The 21,843-nt window shown below is 39.9% G+C and overlaps 3 protein-coding genes and 1 non-coding gene across 4 annotated transcripts; 2 read left to right on the plus strand and 2 right to left on the minus strand.

Annotated features, from left to right (window-relative positions):
• Positions 1 to 273: 273 nt before the first annotated feature.
• TRNAI-AAU (transfer RNA isoleucine (anticodon AAU)) lies at positions 274 to 347 on the plus strand. The gene has a single exon. It is a non-coding gene; the product is annotated as a tRNA-Ile (tRNA).
• Positions 348 to 646: 299 nt separating this feature from the next.
• On the plus strand, positions 647 to 2,995 carry LOC133788853 (protein TUNICAMYCIN INDUCED 1). Its single transcript, XM_062226478.1, has 3 exons — positions 647 to 837; positions 926 to 1,252; positions 1,854 to 2,995. The coding sequence occupies exons 1-3, from the start codon at positions 712 to 714 to the stop codon at positions 2,682 to 2,684; spliced, it is 1,284 nt and encodes a 427-aa protein (XP_062082462.1). The 5' UTR covers positions 647 to 711; the 3' UTR covers positions 2,685 to 2,995.
• Positions 2,996 to 3,044: 49 nt separating this feature from the next.
• Positions 3,045 to 5,701, minus strand: LOC133788861 (malate dehydrogenase, glyoxysomal). Its single transcript, XM_062226487.1, has 9 exons — positions 5,512 to 5,701; positions 5,213 to 5,431; positions 4,307 to 4,621; positions 4,027 to 4,116; positions 3,844 to 3,927; positions 3,687 to 3,722; positions 3,487 to 3,576; positions 3,311 to 3,405; positions 3,045 to 3,223 (listed from the first exon to the last, which is right to left on the minus strand). The coding sequence occupies exons 1-9, from the start codon at positions 5,572 to 5,574 to the stop codon at positions 3,151 to 3,153; spliced, it is 1,065 nt and encodes a 354-aa protein (XP_062082471.1). The 5' UTR covers positions 5,575 to 5,701; the 3' UTR covers positions 3,045 to 3,150.
• Positions 5,702 to 7,841: 2,140 nt separating this feature from the next.
• Positions 7,842 to 19,644, minus strand: LOC133796156 (uncharacterized). The gene is made up of 4 exons (XM_062233660.1): positions 19,543 to 19,644; positions 18,924 to 19,459; positions 18,687 to 18,848; positions 7,842 to 7,880 (listed from the first exon to the last, which is right to left on the minus strand). The coding sequence occupies exons 2-4, from the start codon at positions 19,452 to 19,454 to the stop codon at positions 7,842 to 7,844; spliced, it is 732 nt and encodes a 243-aa protein (XP_062089644.1). The 5' UTR covers positions 19,455 to 19,459; positions 19,543 to 19,644.
• Positions 19,645 to 21,843: the final 2,199 nt, after the last annotated feature.

The raw sequence follows: 21,843 nt of genomic DNA on the forward strand, positions 1-21,843 counted from the left end.
TCCACTAATCATCTATTAGTTTTTAGATGGAGTCTCATGATTCTTGTCAAATAAAGAAAAAATATGAAATTTATTATTAAAATTGAAAAAAATAGGAAATTTTATAATTTTATTGATAGTGTGTTTGTAATTATTAATTACTACTAATTTTAAATAATATTTATTATATATTTTTTATTAGGTGATGAAACATAATATAAAATTATTAATATTTACATTATTGTAGATGCTCTTAGAAGAAAAATTCAATTTAAGTACTTGGTTGTCACGAAAGGTGTCGTGGTGTAGTTGGTTATCACGTCAGTCTAATACACTGAAGGTCTCCGGTTCGAGTCCGGGCGACGCCAGTACTCGGTCCTTTTGAAACTTTTTTCCCGCATTCACTCATTAAAACAATGCCACGACGTCGTTTAAGAAATTAGCAATTCCCAACCGTTACGCTTTCCCCGCCTAAATCAAAGCTGACGCATAGGCAGTACGGAAAATCCATTTTAATCCACGTCATCAACCTCCAACAAATCCCAGCCAATCAAATTAATTCTTCGCATCATTTACTCTCTTCCCATTGGTTTCATTCTCCACGTCATCACATTCTTAGATCCTCTACCACACATCCAGAACATTCTTTCTCCCTAAAACCATCTTTTTCATTCCCATTCCCATATTATACACCGGCATAACCAGAAAACCGAAATCTCCAATCAAACAACAATGGCGCTCGCATCGTTTAACCTCCGCACAACGCTTTTGCTTCTCTTCGTTTCGCTATCTCCGCTATCTTCTTCGGCTCTGGTTTCCTCTCCCGATTTCTCTCCCCTATACCCAAAAGCTATTTCTGTAAGTAATTCTTCGAATTCTTTTTTGAAAATTATTTCTTTCTTCAATTTAAAGCTCAATTTATATATATGTATATATATATATTTAGGATTTGAAAGATGCGACGGTGAAGTGGTTGGGGCTTCAAGCGGAGGACCTGAAGATATCTGGTTTTGATTTGAGAGATGCGCGGGTAGGGCATTCGGTTGCATACGAGTTCGATCTTGAGGTTGATAACAAGGTCCTTCCTTTTAAGCTTTTGGAGGATATTAAGAAATGGGACTACGTTGATTTGCCCATTTTTAGGGTTGAGGGCGGGATAGTTGAGAAGAGTAAATTGGAAAGTGGGTTACCTCCTGTTTTGGCTCCGTTTCAGCTCGCTGGCCCAATGGAGCTTTGGATTCAAGATGCCAAGGATATGAGGATCTCCCTCCCTGTAAGTATTTCTGAAGGATTGTTACAAATTACGAATACATGAAATTTTAGAGCTTTTTCTAGTTTCTGATCATTGGTATGGTTAATGAGCTATTTGGTAATAGTTGTAATATGTAGTATGATATCAATTGTTGTGGGTCAAGTTGCCTGGATGAGTTTGGATTTCTGAGATATGGACGAAATCATAAGAAAACCTTGATGATAGTTTGTTGATTTTTTTCATCTCAGAACGCCGTAGAAGATATAATTCTGAGCTTTTTTTTAGTTTCTGATGAGTAATTATATGATGAAGTATTTTGGTTTTAGTAGTAATACGTAATATGACTGGGATTCTTTTGCTGTGAATCAGTGTTGGCCGGATGATTTTGGATTCCTAAGATATGGACGAGTTCATAAGAATATCCTAAAGACTGTTGATTTTTTCATTTGAATGGTTGACGTTTAAATTCTTATTATATATAGTGAAATTAAAATTTTGATTCGAGTCGTTTAGCTTCTTACGAAATTTAAATACATTGTCTTCAGTGATAAGAATCTGGATATGATTTGTGTTGGGAAATTTATAATGGCGCTGACTTTTGGGATATGATTCAAACCTGCAGCATGATGTGGATGCTGGTGTCTTGAAGAAAGTTATATTAGCAGATGGTGCTGTGGTTACGATCAAGGGTGCCAGATCGGTTAGCTTGCGCCACCCACTTGATCTGCCTCTTCCTTTCAATCGAACAGGCAATGGTTTTGCCTCTGGTCTACTTACCCTGGCTGAATGGCTACGCCATGCTTCCCGTACTCAAGGCTCTCCACTGCTCTCACTCCGCGTAGTTGGCCCCACCTCTATCGCATCTCCATCGTCATCATCATCCTCACCCTCTTCAAGTAACAGGCTTAAGCTTAAGCGACTTGCACCAGGTCTTGTAGAGCTGTCCTCGCCATCTAAAACCAAAGCTATTGAGACCCTTTCCTCTCTTGATCTTCCAGATGAAGCAACTTCCCTCTTAAGTCCAAGTCAGTTCACCACTTTGTGGCCTCTTGTTTCTATCAATGGCTCCAACTCGAATGTGGTTGGTTTTGAGACACTACTCGCTTCTGTTCTGGGTTCTAAAGCTAACAAAAAAGGCTCCTTTAAGTTGCTAAAAGCAGATGTTTCATCCCAAACCTATTTGAAGATTGGCTTTGCGGCAGAGAAGAAGTTGAAAGAAGGAGATGGTGCTGAGTGGGAAGGTTTTCCTGAGTGGAGAACAAAGCCTGAGACAGTAAAGATGCATTTTGAGGTACTTGCTAAGGTAGATGGTGACAAGGTTGTGCCGGAGAGAATCGTACCGGTTAAACCCGTTGTTGTGGAAGACACTGTGGCGCCTAATGTGCTTTCAGGAAACATGACAATGTCAAAGACTCCTATTATTTACCCTCCTCCTGATCCCTTCACATTATAAATCAGTGTACATCATAAGGTGATTTCTCCCTGGTCACAGGGTTGAAGTGTAAAGATTAAGTGTGTTTCTGCCCCTTTTAAGAGTTTAGAATAGAATTATACTGTATAAAACTTATGGACTTCGCAATGGAAGGTCCCATTTTCACTTATACCTCCCGAGGTTGGTTACTACTAAAATATTAAAGCCAAGTATAAGTTTGTCTTGTACAAAACCCGGATGAGTGAGTGGTTGAGAGTATTGAGACTTGGGAATATAATGATACATTTTTTGAAAACAAGAAGGAACTTTTTTATGTTTTATTTATTGTGAAATATGGTCTCAACTTACTAGTTCTAAATTTTCTGGTTTCGGAATCTGCTATGATCACATAACAAAGTAGATTCGTTTCCATCAGGTGGTTCCAGATACAAACTACTTACTATAAGATATAATAATTACATAACAACTCTCTCTGTCTGCCTTCATTTTATTTCTTGATAAATGATACGCCCTTTTGAATGCTTGCTGCTAACTCCGTTTTTGCTTTCTCCAATCCAATCCTGATTAGAGATGAGTACCAGCTCAGTTGTAATGTGATTATATCATTTTATTATTGAACAAAAGAAAGTAACTTGTTTTATTTATACCTCTCGTACTCGTTTAGAGGCCCAAGTTGGAAGACTTCTTCAGCTCCATTACGGCCTAGCCGAACCTTGGTTGCAAAGAAAGGAAGTTCTGTCACCTGTAACAAGAAAACATTTTACTATTTCAGAACTTGTTATCAGAAAAAAAAATTAATGCAGCTCATGTCACCAGACTTTACCTGAGAAGATACAAAAGAGCATTCCACAACATTGGCATCTCCTCTCAATCCTCTAAGACATGCATCGGCAAATTTAACAGCTGCATATGCCTATGAATGTTTTGTTTTTCACTTGTGAGAAACATATAACGTTCAATTACAATAATAAGTTTGTACTCAATCTGTAATGATGTTGTATTTTTGAGTAAATTATGGCTAACCATTGACAGAGTTGCAGAGCCAGCCCCAGCTTTTGCCTGCAACAAAAGAATAAAAAGAATCAGTTAAACACCAATGTAAAGTTTTTTATATTTTAAGCAAAAACCAGTCTCGGTTTGCAATGTCATGTATCAATCATAGTCATATTTAAGGAATTACCTCGACAACTTCTGTTCCACCATTTTGAATGCGATTGGTCAGGTATTCTATTTCTTGTTGAGTGAAGGAAGAGGGAGGCTTGACCTGTCCCAGAAAAATATGTATCTGTTAGACCACTTACCAAAAACACATTATTATTTAAAATAATGATTGGGGAAGAAAATAAAAAAGGTTCTACAAGACCTGAGACAGAAGTGGCAAGATTGTCACTCCTGCATGACCTCCAACAACAGGCACATCAACTTCCCTTGGATCAAGTCCCAGAACTTCTGCCTGCAATAAAAACATTGAAACAGAAGATGAACACCATTAAAGAGCATGTCTAAGTAGTGGTTTTAAGCATATGAGAACAGTGGTCAAGTCTCACATAATCAAGTATCATATGTTACTAAGTAGCATAGTAGATTAAGTATATATTGCTAAGGTGAGAGCTGATTTATGAACCCTTTTGAGTTATTCTTACAACAAAAGTATTTGCTCTAACAACATCAAGCATTGTGACTCCCAGAAGTCTCTTTGGATCATATGTTCCAGCTTTCTTGAAAACCTCCGCCGCAATTGGAACTGTTGAATTAACAGGGTTACTGATCAAGTTAACAATTGCTCTGGGGCAGCTCTTGGCAATTCCTTCACAAAGTGTCCTGACAATTCCAGCATTGATGTTGAAAAGATCATCCCTGGTCATTCCGGGCTTTCTTGGCACACCAGCAGGAATGATTACAAGGTCCATTCCTGTAAGAGCACTCTCAAGCTGTGGCTGCCCCAGAAAACCCCTCACCTAAAATTCCCAAATAAAAAAGTCCTCTTAGACTTAACATCTACTAAAATGTAATTCCAGACACTTTGAGTAAAAAAGAGGAAAGAGTTGGAAAATGATTTATGTGCACTACATTAAACGTATTATTTCTCTGCTATAGTTTAACCCAATTTAAAGGTGATCTAAATAGAGTTAAAGCATATAATAAAGTATGGTATATTATATGTAAAAATCAGATAGTAAATTTCTGATTTTATGAAGGGCAAAATTAAAAATCACTGATAATCTCTTAATGTTGTGGTCTCCTACATACGTATCATTCTATTGTCTATAATCCTCATCAATAGAAAGAAAAGAGACTCTTCTCACACAGAGATTCTTATTATATAGAAAGCTCTACAACCCACAATTGTCTGTCATCTATGGATCAAAGTATATTTTTGCTCTTATAGTATTTCTTGTTATTCTTGATGTTCTTGACATAGGTGAACGAGTTAAAATTCATTTAGGTGCTTTTGAATGTCCTGTATCTATGGATGAATTGAGAATTTCAGGCCTATTCTAACAAAGGGTCAATGGGAAATGAAGAAAATAGCATAAAGATATTATTACCACAGCACCAGTGTCCATGTGACTAATATCAGCTGTGACACCAGGGGCGTTAACAACATCATAGAGATGAAGAACTGAAACAAGTGGATTCATTTTCATTAGCATTGCCAGAGGCTGGCCTATGCCTCCAGCAGCACCCAAAATAGCCACTTTGAAGCCCGGAGCTCCACCTTTGGCTCGGCAGTTGGCTCTCATCAGCTCAGAACTATCTTCCATAATCTAGTTACACCATAAAATCTCATGTCAAGCATTATAAACATGACAAATATATTTCAATAAATCCATAGAAATAAACATACCTGGGAATTTGAAGGGTAAAGGTGAGCTGAGATCTTTGCAATGCGTTGGTTAGTCTGTTCCATTTTCTAACGTTTTTTCTTACAATGAAGGAGAGTGATGAAGTAAAGGATATCAGAAAATTATATGTTGTGTATAAATAAGTGAGCAAGATTCAATCTTTAGTTTAGGGAGGGAAAATAAAGAGATAAATGTGAGGAAAAATGTATGTATTATATATGAGGAGGGTGTGGCAAGAAGTTGACATAACTGTTGGAATATTTTTCTTAACATTTCTTTTTTTGTGGAAACTAAAAATTCTTCTCAAGTCTTATCCTATCCCATTCCCAGCTGTGGCTCTTACTAATTTCTCAATCTATTTGGCAAATCTTCGAACAAAATTTCCTTAGATGCTAATAAGTTGCCAAGTTATCATGGATTGGATTGGCTCCTCTGTTTTTGACCACATATAAAATGCTGCAGAAGGAGACACGTGGCAACACGAATGTGAACCTGGATTCATGGGATTATACGAAAGAAAGAAAATTTGGGATGTGTGTAAAACTAAGAGTTCTGGTGCGGAGAGGATTACCATAGTTATTTATATGGTTGAGCTTTCCAACTTATTTTTAACATTTTATTAACATAATTAGATGAAATTTAACTCGCACCAACACCAAATAGTTAATATACAACAACACTTTAATATTTTGTTGGTTGTGTACTTTTATAATTGTAGTTATATATTTTTTCAAATGTAATACATTATGCGCAACAATATTACAAATAAGCAATATACCCAAGCCAAACATATACTAAAAAATATAGATAAAATGATTTAGTATTCCTAATAATACAATCGCATTGGGATACAACCTTAGGAGAAGAGAGAACAGAGTTAAGTACAACTTTCACATCAGTCTAAAATAAATAGAAAATAAAAAAATAATGAAACCAAGCTCCAAGCATAAGTGTGAGAAAGAGCTGAAGCCTTTGTCTCTTTAAAAGATAAAAAGCCAAGTAACTGCTTGCAAAACAACCTAGAGGGAATCCTTCAAAATCACGAATAATAGAGCCAATTCCAAGATGGAGAAACTTGCTACAAAACAGATTTTGCATAAACTAAACTTGATGCAAAACAAAATGAGGATGTAGTAGTTGGGCCATTAACCAACCTTTATAGTACTAAATAGCCCACTCAAGGAAAACAATGGGTGTCGAAAAGGAGGACGATGTTTGGCCTTAGTAGTTTTCAACTTTAACACTTTTATTTAAATTTTCAAACAATATGGGATGTAATTATTAGATTTTCATCCAAACCTATCTATATATCATTTGTATATGAGAGGAGCCTAAGATGGCGCCAAACAAGATGCAATCTTATGATTCTAAAATATGTGGTCCTTATAGCAAAGAGAAGACTAGCATTTGTGATTTTTCTAATAAGTGCCCCTAATAATGTAATTGAGTAATCCATTAAGACTCCTACACACGTAATCGTTGAGATGTATATTAGAAACACACTTGGCATTTTGTATAGGGGTTAAAAATACTAATTTTTGGCCAAGGATTAAACACGGCCTAGGTACCAAAAATGTATTTAAAGAGTTCTATAGGGATAGAAATTAACTCTTCAATAATTTTGTATCACTTGAATATACAAAACTAAAATTCCAATATTGTTTTATATCTTCTCAAACAATTTTTACTTGTTTATTTGGTGGAAGTTGGTGTACTGAAAGTTTTGATGAATTCCAACTCATAAATATCAGCATCACTCAATGATCTCAGAAAACAAAGAACGATGACATACAAGAAAATGTCCCAAAAAAGGAAAAAGAGAAGAAGAAGAAAAAGAAAAAGAAAAAAAAATGTGGAATCTTTAAAGAAAAATTAGCCAACTTTATTAGAACTAATTAATACAAAAGTTAATATGCCACTATAATTTGCAGGGGCAATGGTAAACACTGAATTTGAAGTTAGTCAGCATATCATTTCGATTATTTGTTGTATATAAATATATATATATATATATATCAGAATATATATATGGGCATACTTTGTTAGAAACTGCTATTTTTTTCATTTGGTAAGTATTTTAGTATTTTAGATGCATGGATAAGTTGATTTTTTTTATATGAAATATCTTTCAAATTTTTAAGATATTTTGAATAATTTAGTATGCCGAAATTAGTATTCAAACAATTTGTTGTACGTACGTATAAATATCAAAATAAATACAATTGCAACACGTTGTTTAAATCCTGATTTCGATATCTTAAATTATCTATAATTTCTTAAAAAATTGTGAAAAGTACCATGTAACTATATTATACATTGTCATAAAAAAAATTCAATTTATAAATATGTCGAAAACGCTAAAATTAGATACCTGTAGGGAAAATAAGAGTACAAATAATATTATTATATATCTCTTTTATATAAAAAGTGTGTAGATAACAGAAATTATTGGTTTTAACCGTTTTTTATTTTTTTCGCTAACTTTAACGGAATGTTTTTATATTTAACAGAATATACTTATATTTAACTGTAAATTGTAAACATGACTTAAACTTAAATAAAATTTAATAAATAAATAATTAAACAAATTAAAATATGATATTTTTGAGATATTGACTTAAACTTAAATAAAATTAAATGTATAAATAAAAAAACAAATTAAAATATGATATTTTTACATATTTTACAATAATAATTATTTAAAAATAATAAAACTATATCTTTTATAACTTAAATAAAATTGAATTAAACTTAAATTTAAATTTCACGTATTTGAATAATATCATATTAAACATATAATATAATATAATCTACTATCAACTACCAACAAACTTAATTTTAAAATCCACGTATAATATTAATATTATATTAAACATATAATATATAATATCTTGTTGTCGCTGCCAAATTAAAAAACTAGAATAAATATAAACTTAAACAAAAAAATAATTAATTAATCAAAATAGTTTATGCATGTATACTACTCTACACTATGACTTTTTTTTTTTTTTATTTTATTTCTATTATTAATTTCTTTTTAAATATTATTGTAATTTATGTACATATGTGATGTAAATACATATCTATGTCAATGTTATATTTAGATGTCATATATGTAGAAATTATTGATATATATTTATATATATTATAAAATTATAATTCATTCTATTATATATATATTTAAAAAAAAAAAGCGAACTAATTTTTACTAAAATTATAGATAATATTTTGCCTTAATTTTTTTAATACATTTATCTCATGTCATAAATTATATTAAACATCTTTTATTTATTTTTATGATATTTTTATTTATTTAAAATTTATATAATAATTAAAAAATATAATAAAAATAATTACATATTTGAATAAATATATTTACACTTTTAAAATTAAGTAAACGTGTTGATTTTTTTTAACTAGTATAATTTATACATGTGAGAAATATTGCAATGACATAAGAAATTGTTAGGCGTTACCATTTTAAAATTGTTTATTCTTATATATGCTTTGCTTGACTTGGATGTTGGTCTAGAAAATTATTAAATTATTTAGAGTAAGCAAATGGAAGTGAAAAGCAGAAGAAAACATAATATGGTAGGAATATGTCAGTCTAAACTAAAGATGATCGAAACACAAATTGGATAATGATATATTGAATGAAATGGTAGATCTTTATTCTTCTTCCACATCTCATCTGCTTAATTATATATCATATAATTAAGAAGAACAATATCTTTCTATCGAACATGATATGGGGTTGTTGGGCAGTGGGGCTATGTGTTAGGTTCTTGTTTGACTTTCACTTCACTTCTCTTTTTATTTTCTTTTTCTTTTGTGAATATAACATTTTCATCTCTGATTTTATACAAAATACCAAATATGCCTCTTAATCTTCATAAATATTTAAATGGTACTATGTTATTATTTTTTCAAATATCATTTTACCCCTACTTATATATTTTGTCTATAATTAAAATTATTTTTAATTCTTTTAATAAATTAATATACTTAAACTTTATTTTTAAAAACATATAAACTTAAAGAAATAATAATAATAAAAAATGAGAATAAAATAAATAAATAATAAAAATTATTTTTTTATTTTTTATTTGATTTTAACTTAATTAAACTTAAAGTGTTATTATATATTTAAGTACATACATAAACTCAAATATATGTATGTACACTTTAAGTTAATTTAAGTTTAAATCAAATGTTAAGTAATAATAAATTATTTCTCATCATTTATTTATTTTATTCTCATCTTTTTATTTTAGGGTCTTTTCAGCTGCGGTTTCCATTCTTTACACTTTGTAACACTTAGGTCCAAAAAATTAATTTTGTATCAGTTATGTCCTTAATCTTTTCAAATCGTATCATTTAGGTCCTTAAATACTATTTTTGTTTCTTTTTTATTTGAAAATATATCAAAAATACAAAATAAAAATAGTGAATCATTTTTAAAATATTTGGACATTTAATTTATGACAATAACAAACATGACATGAGAAAAAAAATATTTTCATGGAATTTTTAAAAATATTTAATATTTTTAAAAATTCAATTATTTTTTATTAAAAAAATATTCTTACCTACATTGTTGTTTTATAATTAATATTAATAACTCTATTATCTCGATTATTTTGATATTATCAATTTTTATAATGTTTATGCTTTTTTATTTCATACATTTTTTTTAAAACTTAATATAGTGTATATAAAGTTATTTATATGCATATATATATATGATTAGTGTTATACCCAGATTTCGAGCCGTAGCAAATATGACCTCGAAAGCTGAGTTCGCATTAAATGGTCTCGTGAGGGTTAAGGGTATGCTCTACGATTGTAAATCGGAGCCTGCAAAGTATGGTACAGATCTCGAGTATGGTGACCTCGAAATGATCTCGATCTCGAAGGATAGCTCTGTGAGCCCCTCATCTTCAGAAGCAACTTCGGAGCAGGGATCTCGAGCTCGATATGCCATCTCGAAAGAAATGTAAGCTCGGGAAGTGTCAGCGGCTCACACAATGACGTGAAGCCTTGGAGATACGCAATGACTACCTTGAATATCGACAAGTGTTGTAGATATGGGATATGATCCTCATTTATTAATGTAAATCCCCAAGAATCGTGGGATATTATTTGGTCAGTTATGCGTTTCCTGGTCTTCAGGGACGTTTCCTTTTATATCTGATTATAGGCATTTAAAGCCATTTATTTTATTCACAAAAGAGTAACTACCCAAAATATGTGGGATAGTATTCTGCATCCTTCTCTATAAATAGAGAAGGCATGCACCATTGTAAAGGACCGAATTTCTGATTCTTGAGAGAAAACTCTGGAGAATTCATGCTAAAGAATTGTTCAGAGATAATCTCGAGATTAATAACAGAGACTCGTGGACTAGGCAGATTTAACTGCTGAACCACGTAAAAACCGTGTGTCTGATTCGTTTGATTGTTTTAACCATTGTCTTTAATTGTTTGCGTGCTCTCTTCTTTTATCTGTTGGCGAAAAACGGCGTCAACAGTTTGGTGCTTTCATTGAGAGCCTCAAGCATCCATCCCTGAGAGATTCATGACTACAAACAATCAGAACACTCCTGAAGAAAATTACCCAAGGCGTCCTGGAAAACAGCCAATGGAGAACCCGGACGCTGATGAAAGGAGTGGGTCCTCTGATTCCCGGGGACCACCTCCGCAACCAAGGGATGAGGACATGTACTATAACCCTGAGCGTTATGTCCCTATTGTAGAATTGGAGAATCGGCAGCTGAAACAACTGCTGGCAAATGCCAACAAACGTAACGAGGAGTTGACTAGGATAGCCGCGGAGGCGCAGGTGGCTCAGCCCCCACCTCCGCGCGAAGACCGAGCCCCTCCTCCAAGGGACGTGCACATTCCTCCCCGGAAGCCCCGTGGACGTCCACGAAAAAATGCTAACACAAGGAGGCCAGCTCAGCCTCCAGCACCAACAGAGCCATCTGCTCCTTCTAGGCCTCAGAGGAGTACCCGAGCTCGGGTCCCACCTAATCCACCCGTGGAAGTGCCTGCAGGAACTGAGAACAACCAAGCTCCTGTCGAGGCTCGGACTCAGGTTCCTGGTAGCGCACCAAACGCAACTGGCCCATCTCGGGCAAATTCTGGACCTTCCAGGCCGAGGCAAGGACGGCAACCACCGTCACCTATACGGTTTCCTCCGTCTCCCGTAAGATATCCTTCACCTCCCCGCAGGAACGCTCAACCTGGTCGAGATCAGGATCAAGGGCGTACAGGGGAGAGACAAGGAAACTGGGAGACGTTCCAGGGGCGGAAAGGCGCGCCATCCGAGAGAAGTCAGACGTCCCGATCTCGTACTGCAGTGACGAGGCGACGTAGAAAGGATCCACCACGAAATGACCGATCGATGAGTTCCACTAGCGATGAGTCCGGAGAAACAAGGTCTGTCAGTAAACACGACCGGGGTCGTAAAAATACTGGGAATCACAAGAGCCATCCCGACCTGCGCAATCACCTGAATCAGAGCAGGGGAAAGGGAGATCAGACAAACCCGGATCTTAGAAATCATCTGAATGGGCGTAGAGATCCCTCACGGAGACGCGAGCCTGGGATCGCGATTAATGACTATCAATTCCAAACATCGCCTAAGGACCCAGTACAAGAAAGGATCGATCAGCTCGAAAAAGCCTTTAGGCTTTTGAAGAATGAGCGAGGAAACGGTCGATATGAGGACTCTGATGAGGAGCTCGAGCCGTTTGCTCCCAATATTTCTAACACTCAGTTCCCCCAAGGGTTCCGGATTCCTCACGTCCCAGCGTTTGAGGGAAAAACCGACCCATGCAGCCATCTGAGTACATTCAACACTATTATGAGAGCTAGTAACGTAGGTTACGAGCTCAGATGTATGTTGTTTCCAACATCATTGGCCGGGCCTGCCAAGAGTTGGTTCGAGAAGTACAAGAGACATTCTATAACTTCGTGGGATCAATTTTCTAGAGACTTCAAGAAGCAGTTCCGGGCTATGGTGGGAGTCAGACCCGAAGCATCCACTTTGACTAACGTCCGACAACAACCAGGCGAAACACTAAAGAGCTACCTGACAAGATTTAATCTAGAGGTCGCCCGAGCTCGTGACGTGGATGACAGCGGGCACTTGATGGCCATCCGAGCTGGTGTTTTACCCGGGAGTGCACTTTGGGATGACATACAAGGGAAACCGGTGAGGTCGATAACCGAGTTTAACAGACGGGCGCAGAAAGTTGTTAATGTAGAGGAAGCGAGGTCAACACTCAAAGCGACCTCGCAGACCGAAACTACAACGATAAACATTAACTCCGCCTCAACCTCGGTTGACCCTCTAGTTACACAGCCTGCCTCGGAGAATCCTTCCAAGAGAAAAAAAAACGAGGGAAATAATCCCGAGGCTGATGGAGGAAAGAAGAAAAAAGGAGAAAGATATTTCTCCGTATATAAAGTGCATACCGAGCTCAACGAGTCCCGGGAAAACATATACCTGGCTAATGAAAACCAGGTCCCCTTCAGGCGACCGGATCCTATGAGGAATCAAAAGTCCAAGAGGGACTCCAGCAAGTATTGTCGATTTCATAGGGACACCGGCCACACAACTGATGAGTGCCGACAGCTGAAGGACGAGATCGAAGGATTGATCTCGAGAGGTTATTTCCGGCAGTATGTCAAAAACCAGAATACTGGACAGGCTACTGCCAGCCAGAGAGTAGCCGCACTTCCGGCAACACAGAATAATAACTCCCGATCTCGGGATGAGGATAGGCCTCCACCGATAGATGGAGAGGACGTAATAACCATCTCGGGAGGTCCTCATCTCGCAGGAGGGGGCAGAAATGCTCAAAAACGATATGTGAATGAGCTGAAGACAGGGGATGGGTCTCCATATGAACCCGAACCAAGGGCACCAAAAAGCCAAAGGGTTGAGACTCAGCCTATAACCTTCACCGAGGAGGATGCCTCTCACGTCCAGTTCCCTCATCATGATCCACTCGTCATCACCCTACAGCTTGCCAACAAAAGAGTGCGCCGAGTTCTCATAGACAATGGGAGCTCAGTTAACATTCTTTATAAAGCAACCCTAGAGAAAATGGGGCTCTCCCTTCGCGACCTGAAGGCTTGTGCAACTACTTTGTACGGCTTTCCTGGAGAAGGAACCGCCTGTATGGGGTCCATTGAACTCCCTGTGACCTTGGGAGACTATCCAGTCTCGGTGACCAAGATGATGGAGTTCGTGGTAGTAGAGTTACCATCTGCCTACAATGTATTGCTCGGGAGACCCGCCCTGGTCGGGCTGGGGGCAGTTTCATCTGTGAGGCATCTAGCCCTTAAGTTCCCAACTCCAAGCGAGGTCGGAACATTGAAAGGAGATCAACTGGCAGGAAGGGAGTGCTACAGCATTTCCTTAAGGGGAAAGAAACAAACAAGCGCGCAAGCACTTGTTGTCATACAGTATAAAGACGGGACAGTTCTAAAAATTGACGAGGAGATCGATCCAAGGATTGAAGAGAAGATTGACCTCCAACCTTTGGAGGAGCTCGAAGAGGTTCAGCTCGATGAATCTAGTCCCTCGAAAAAGGTGAAGGTCGGGAAACACCTCCTAGACGAATCAAAATAGCAATTAATTTGCTTTCTGAAGAAAAACCAGGATGTCTTCGCGTGGTCCCACTCTGACATGGTGGGAATAAGCCCTAATATAGCGAGCCACGCATTGAATATAGACAAAAGCTTTCCTCCGAAGCAGCAAAAGCGAAGGCAGCTGGATGAAGACAGAAAGAAAGCACTAAAGGAGGAGGTGGACAGGCTGAAAGCAAATAATTTTATAAGGGACGCTTTTTACCCTGATTGGGTGGCCAATCCAGTGTTGGTCCCGAAACCCAATGGGACATGGAGGACGTGCATTGACTACTCAGACCTCAACAAGGCCTGCCCGAAAGACTGTTTTCCCCTACCGAGAATTGATCAGCTCGTGGATGCCACGGCGGGGCATGGTCTGATGTCATTCATGGATGCCTATTCTGGATATAACCAGATTCCCATGCATGCCCCCGACCAAGAGCATACAAGCTTCATTACGGATAAAGGGCTCTACTGCTACAATGTCATGCCATTCGGACTCAAGAATGCCGGAGCAACGTACCAGCGGCTCGTAAACATGATGTTCTCAGAGCAAATAGGGAACAACATGGAAGTTTATGTTGACGACATGCTCGTAAAGTCTCAACTTAACAAGAACCATGTTGATGACCTCGAAGAGTGCTTTGGCGTGCTCAGAAAGTACAACATGAAGTTGAATCCTCAGAAGTGCACTTTTGGGGTGTCTTCAGGGAAATTTCTGGGTTTCATTGTCAACTCTCGTGGAATCGAGGCTAATCCCGATAAAATAAAGGCCCTGATTGATATGCCGTCACCTCGGAAGCATAAAGATGTTCAAAGCTTGACTGGCAGGATGGCAGCTCTGGGTAGGTTCATTTCGAAGTCAACGGACCGCGGTCTCCCGTTCTTCAACTTATTGAAAGGAAGTAAAAAGTTCGAATGGACAGACGAGTGTGAGCTAGCCTTTCAAGAGCTAAAAAGGCATTTAGCCGAACCACCTATCCTATCGAAACCTGAAACGGGAGAAGTACTGTTCTTATATCTCTCAACAACTGAACACGCGATAAGCGCGGTGCTCGTCCGAGAGGAAGAGAGAATACAGAAACCCGTCTACTACATCAGTAAAAGATTACTGGGGGCAGAGTCAAGGTATCCACTGATGGAGAAACTCGCCCTCAGTCTGATCCACTCATCTCGAAAGCTCCGCCCTTACTTTCAGGCACATCCTATCCATGTACTGACAGATCAACCATTAAGGCAAGTCTTGTCCAAACCAGAGGCATCTGGTCGACTCCTTAAGTGGGCTGTTGAGCTCGGACAATTCGAGATCACCTACCATCCGAGAACAACCATTAAGGCACAAGCGTTGGCAGATTTTATAGTAGAGTGCACCGGTACAGCCGACGACGAAGTAACAACCACGGCCCACGAGCTGTGGAAACTTTACGTCGACGGGTCGTCAAATGAAAATGGAGCGGGGGCAGGAGTTATTCTGATCACCCCTGCAGGGAGCAAATTTCACTCTGCATTAAGGTTCGGCTTTAAAGCATCTAATAATGAAGCTGAGTACGAGGCTTTACTGGCGGGACTACGAATAGCAAAGGAACTCAAGGCCAGAGCTATACATTGCTACAGCAACTCCCAGCTCGTAGTTAATCAAATTTTGGGAGAATATCAGGCTCGTGGCACAAAAATGGCAGCTTACCTGGAGAAGGCAAAGTACGCATTGGAGTTTTTTGAGTTTTATGCAATCGAACAAGTTCCCCGAGAACAAAACTCAAATGCAGATGCCTTAGCTCGGCTCGCCACTTCCACTGAAAATGAGAAGCTGAATGTTGTACCCATAGAACATTTGTCAGCACCCAGCATTACTGAGTCAGACAAGGAAGATGTGTGCATGATCGAGACAGAACCGACCTGGATGAGCCCGATCGTTGAATACCTCGAAAATGGAATTCTTCCCAAAGATCGAAGTCAGGCTCGGAAACTAATGTATCAACTTCCTCGTTACACCATCCTGGATGGAAGGCTATACAGAAGAGGGTATTCCATGCCATTGCTCAGATGCGTGACTCCCCCCGAGGCAAAGAAGATTGTTAGAGAAGTTCATGAAGGGTTTTGCGGAGATCATACCGGGGGGCACAGCCTATCCAAGAAAATTATACGCCAAGGATATTTCTGGCCAACCATTAAGACGGATTCTTTCGAGTTCGTGAAAAAATGCGACAAGTGCCAGAGATTCGCCACGATACCCCGAGCTCCACCTTTCGAACTAACCATGTTGACGTCCCCATGGCCTTTTGCGGTATGGGGCATCGACCTCATAGGCTCACTCCCAACTGGCAAAGGAGGAGTAAAGTATGCTGTGGTCGCGGTTGATTACTTCACAAAATGGACGGAGGCTGAACCATTGGCGACCATAACTTCGAAGAAGATCCTGGATTTCGTGGTAAAGAACATCGTATGCCGATATGGAGTGCCAAGAAAGATTGTGTCTGACAACGGAACCCAGTTTGATTGCGACTTATTTTCCAACTTTTGTAACAAGAACGGTATAATAAAGAGCTTTTCGTCAGTGGCTCACCCTCAGGCGAACGGTCAGGTCGAAGCCGTAAATAAAACTCTCAAGAGTTCCTTGAAGAAAAAGTTGGAAGAAGCAAAGGGACGATGGCCTGAGGAATTACCCCAAGTCCTTTGGGGATATAGAACTACAGCTCGGACATCAACTGGGCATACCCCGTTTTCTCTAGCATACGGCTGCGAGGCAATGTTGTCCATTGAGGTCGAAATTCCGACAATTCGAACTCAAATTTACGACCAAAGTTCCAATCATACTCAGCTCGAAGAAACCCTAGACTTGATCGAAGAAAAAAGGGAGGAGGCTCAGCTGAGAAATGCTGCTTACCAGCAACGAACAACAAGATATTTCAATAAAAGGGTCCGAAGTCGAAAGTTCGGAGTAGGAGACCTGATTTTGAGACGAGTATTCTTAGCAACCCGAGATCCAGCAGCAGGAGTACTCGGGCCAAACTGGGAAGGACCATACCAGATAGAATCAGTCATCCGCCCTGGCGTATACAAACTTGCGAGATTAGATGGGAACCTCATACCACGAGCATGGAATGGCGAACACCTTAGACCATATTATCAATAGTGTAGGAAGTGTCGCCCGTAACCATGATTTTCTGTACTTAGTTTGTTTTTGAATTTCAAATAAAGAGTCTACTTTGTTTCACATGTAACTTATTTTTATTTTTGCAATCTCTCTTAATTTAATAACCTATGGTCACACTCATAGGATATTAAGGGGGCAACATTGGTATACATACCTCTAGCTTAAAAAGAAAAAAAATAATAATACAAAAAGTATTTGGATACAACCAAATACGCGAGCTAAGATAGTTCGGACTTAACCGAGTTATCAAAAACAAAAAAGTATTTGGATATAACCAAATACGCGAGTTTAGATAGTTCGGACTTAACCGAGCGAGCTTAGATAGTTCGGACTTAACCGAATTATAAAAAACAGTAAGTATTTGGAAATAACCAAGTACGCGGGCTTAGATAGTTCGGACATTACCGAGCTACCAAAAACAAAAAACGTTTGGAATTAACCAGATGTGCAAGCATAACAGGTTTGGAACAAACCAGCCAAATTATCGATCAATGATGAATGGGAGCCCAAACCCGCCACAAAATATGTCGAGATCGAGGCTGGAACATCTTAAAATAGTTTCGAACTCATAACCTCGGAGCTAAGATACTAAGGATGAGGAAAAGTGACTAAAAAGATTAACCAAATCATTCATATTACATGCCATATAAGTACTTTTCAGTTCATGGTTACAGTAATGTCCGACCTTGATAAATAACGAGGTTGGAAACGGATAAATCGAATAAACTATGCATGAATGCATCGAATTTCGAGCCTAAATCCAAACTATGTTTGTATGCATAAATAAACATAACCGGTCCATCAATTATAAAAATATGCAAAATATTTCGAACCAAGAAATGTAAGTATATAAAAGAATAATAAGGGGAATTGTATCAGCCCCGTGGGCACAAGTTGAAATAATTACAGAAATAATGGGACGCAGCCCCGAAAACTGATCTCCCCGAGGTCAGATTCAAAGAAGAGGAGTCTCCTTGGCCTTCTCAGCATCAGTGGCACCGGACCCCTCAGGACGAATAGCATGACTATCCTCCTGAGCTCCCTCCGAAACGGTACTCGGAGTAGCTTTATCCTTCTCGAGCTGGTCAGCCTCTTCCTTCTCGAGCCGGGCATTCCATCGTTCGAGGAAGGACGCCTCGAGGGGACCCAAAAAACTGGTGTCCAGTTCTTCGTTATAGGCCCACATCCGGTACATGGCTGAATCGACCGCCGTTTCCTTCTTTTCTTTGAACTCAGCAGTAAGGCGGGTTTTGATATCCTCCATGAGGTCGAGGGTGACGGCCTTGTCTTCCTCGAGCTTCTTATTGGTCTCCCGAAGCTGGATGTTGTCTTTCTTCTGCTCCTCGAGTTCGTTTTTCAGCTCTCCGAGCTCCTTGGCCATTTCCTCACGCTCCTTAACCACTGCCTCGAGCTTAGTATTCACTGCCTTCAGGTCGTCATTCGCTTTAAGGTGGAGGTCCCTCTCCTCTTGGGCGAGGGTCCTGCTCGAATGGACCTCGTTGTTCAGCTCGTAATTAAGCTGGGCAGTGAAAGCAAGAGCCTGAAAAAAGGAAGAAACCATCATTAGCCTCGAGACAGCATGAATGTAAGCAAAGGGAATATATAGGATACTTACCGCGGCAGTGTGCTCGATACTCTTCTCGTACAGGACAGTGCGGTCCCGAGTGCCAGTTAGACACTGCCACTGAGGAGCCTCAAAATTGCCGTAGCTCTGGCCAATCCGGGACATTACATCCGAGATCAGCGTAGACCCGTGAGGACCGGCAGCATTATCCACCACATACGAATCCATATGGGTGGAAATAGTTAGCTTCTGGGCTCGGGAAGCAGAAGGTCTTTTGACGAGCTGGGTAGAAGGCATTTGACCCGCCACAGGAGGTTGGGATTCAACCACGGCAGCGATATCAGTCTGCGAGGCCGGCGCCACCACAGGGACGACGGCCTGCGAGGGTGGTATCGTCGTGGGGACGTTAGTCTGGCCAGTCGACGCAGCAGCAGAGCTCGAAGCCGGCGGGGGAGGAGGAGGCGTTTTCCTGGATCTCTTGGAGCTTTTCCCAGGCTGACTGGTTGTCAGTCCCCTTGCCCTGGGGCGCTTGCTCCTCTTGGCACCCGCATTGTCGATGAGGGCGTCAAGGTCGGAGTCCATGTTGCCTGCACAAGTCATCACAGTGAGTCAGTGAAAGAAATACAAGTTACTCCAACACTATATAGAGTGGTGAAGGAAAAAACCTAACTGGAACTTTCCCCCGAGATCGAGCTTGGGGACCATGAAATTCCCCCGTCTTCAGAAGAGGCGGGGGGAGGGCCTTCCCTATAAGTTAGTGATAACCTCGAAAGGTCCCTATAGTCATTAGTCCCATACTGCACAGCTATCCCATTCCACATCTCGTCTGTGGTATACATAGTGTCGTATTACCCGAGCCCACTATCAAACTTATGGACACAGTCATCTACCCAACTCCATATATAGAAGTGATATCTATCCTGTGGGCACGAGACTAGTCTATTGGGCCTGTGTTTTAATAAAGTGGGAGACCACATTCGCGAAGTAGGAAGGGTTTTACCTCCATCGGAGTCCGAACCCGAGGCTTCATCATTTGCCTCGTTCCCTGACCGCGGACTTCTCGAGCGAATTGGGAGAGGTGCTTTCCTTTCCCTCCTCGGAGGAAGGATGCCTGTGGGCAGAGGCACTTCCTCCCAGCGTTCGTATTTTTTACTGGACCAGTCAGAGGTTGACTGGCCCTGTCCCAACAAGCCACAAGCTCGAAGCTTGTCCTCATGTAACAGAAATGAAAGAGACCTCCTGCCATAAGGGAGTCGGAGCAGGCTCCCTCTGTGCTCCTTCATTGTCTCGTCGGGGGTGGGACGCTGAAAGTTAGCTGAAAGGCGAGATACACTTCAACTAAACATGGATACAAGGACTAAAGATTCGAGCTCAAAAATAGAAAGTAACGAGAATACTTACGAATTCGCCTAAACGAACGATGTCGAGACGGGAACAGACCGTCTGTCTAGAAAAAAGCCCTTTTGAAGTCAGGGGGATGGTTCGGAAGGTCTTCAAAGATTTTTGTCTCTTTGGGATAGCTCGAAAGGTAGTAAAAACCATCTCCTCCCCGAGCTCGGGAGGGATTACTCTTCAAACAAAAGAGGTATAAAATCTCTTGGGGTGAAGGTCCTATCCACCCCAGCTCGTGGAATAAGGACCTCAGGGCAGACAGCACCCTGTATGAGTTGGTGTTGAGTTGGAATGGAGCCAACCCAACGAAATCGGTGAAATCTCTGAAAAAGGACTTCAGGGGCAGCAAAGCTCCTGCCTTTAGGTGTTCCTGGCTCCAGGCCGCGTACTTCACACTGGAATCACGACCCCCAGGAGCGAAGCAGCTCCGTTCATGTCTTGTCGAAGCTCGGCAGTTCAGTGTGTCCAACGAGCTAAGGCCATGAAGGGCCAGGATGTCAGTTATCTGGTCGGAGGTGGTAACCGAGCTCTGGTAGAACTCAGCTTCAAACATCTCCCTCCTAGGCTGCGAAGACGAAGGCTCCGCCATTAAGGAAAACTGAAGTTCCCCCGGATAGTATGCTACCGTGACTTTTAACGCGGAGTCAAGGGGAACTGGCCTAGGTCCGGGGTTCGGCTCCGGATAGATGGCTTCCCGAAGGACCCTTCTCTTCTTTTCAATGACCTCGTCAATCTGGCGGCGATAGTGGGCTCGGATGTCTTCTTGCTCGCGTGCGATCTCGTACTCTTTAATCCGACGCTGGTTCCGGACAAAGACCGATTCCGGACTCGGAGATTTGGGCTCGTAAGGGATTGCTCGTAATGACCCCCACCGTCTTTCCAGATTCTGTGACATCTAACGAGAAAGAAAAAATGGTGAGGGCCATGCATGCAAGGATCACGAACTCGATAAGATAAGCTCGGATAACTAAGGGCAAGAAACTAAATATTAAGACCCGAGCGCGTGTTCCACAGGGAAGAAAAAGAACGTGGATGATTTTTTGAAAATCCCGAAGTTCAAGGGAAAGAAAGGTGGCGGTTAGCCAGGAAAGGGCTTTTTCGGGTTTCGTGTAATTGTCAAGAATAAGGGTTTTTACCCGAAAACTTGGTGTACAAGAAACATAGCCTAAAATCTTCAAAACCCAGAAAGTTGAAACCACATTCAAACGATTTAATCTGAATATAAACCAGAGACGAACTTCCAGAGTGAAAGTCCAGAAAGCCTAAAAACCTATCGGTTCAAACCCTCCTATCGCATCATGCTAATAACGTAAACTAACATACACAGCAAGCACAATATAAAAGGAACAACAAAAATGGCGTACTTACACAGTAATGGGGAGTGCAGCGAAATCGTCGAGTGGAGAAGAGGTTGCAGGAAAGAACTCACTGAGTCGTACAAACCAGGATTCTTTTGTTTCTTCGGCCTGGAAAACATGCAATGAGCATGAACTGTGGTAAGAGGTTTAGGGAGTGTTTCTTTTTTCTGGTCTGTGATGAGAAAATGTGAAGAAGACGAAGAGGGAGTCTTGCATAAATA

Source organism: Humulus lupulus, chromosome 1 (genome assembly GCF_963169125.1).
Source record: "Humulus lupulus chromosome 1, drHumLupu1.1, whole genome shotgun sequence".
Lineage (NCBI taxonomy): Eukaryota > Viridiplantae > Streptophyta > Magnoliopsida > Rosales > Cannabaceae > Humulus > Humulus lupulus.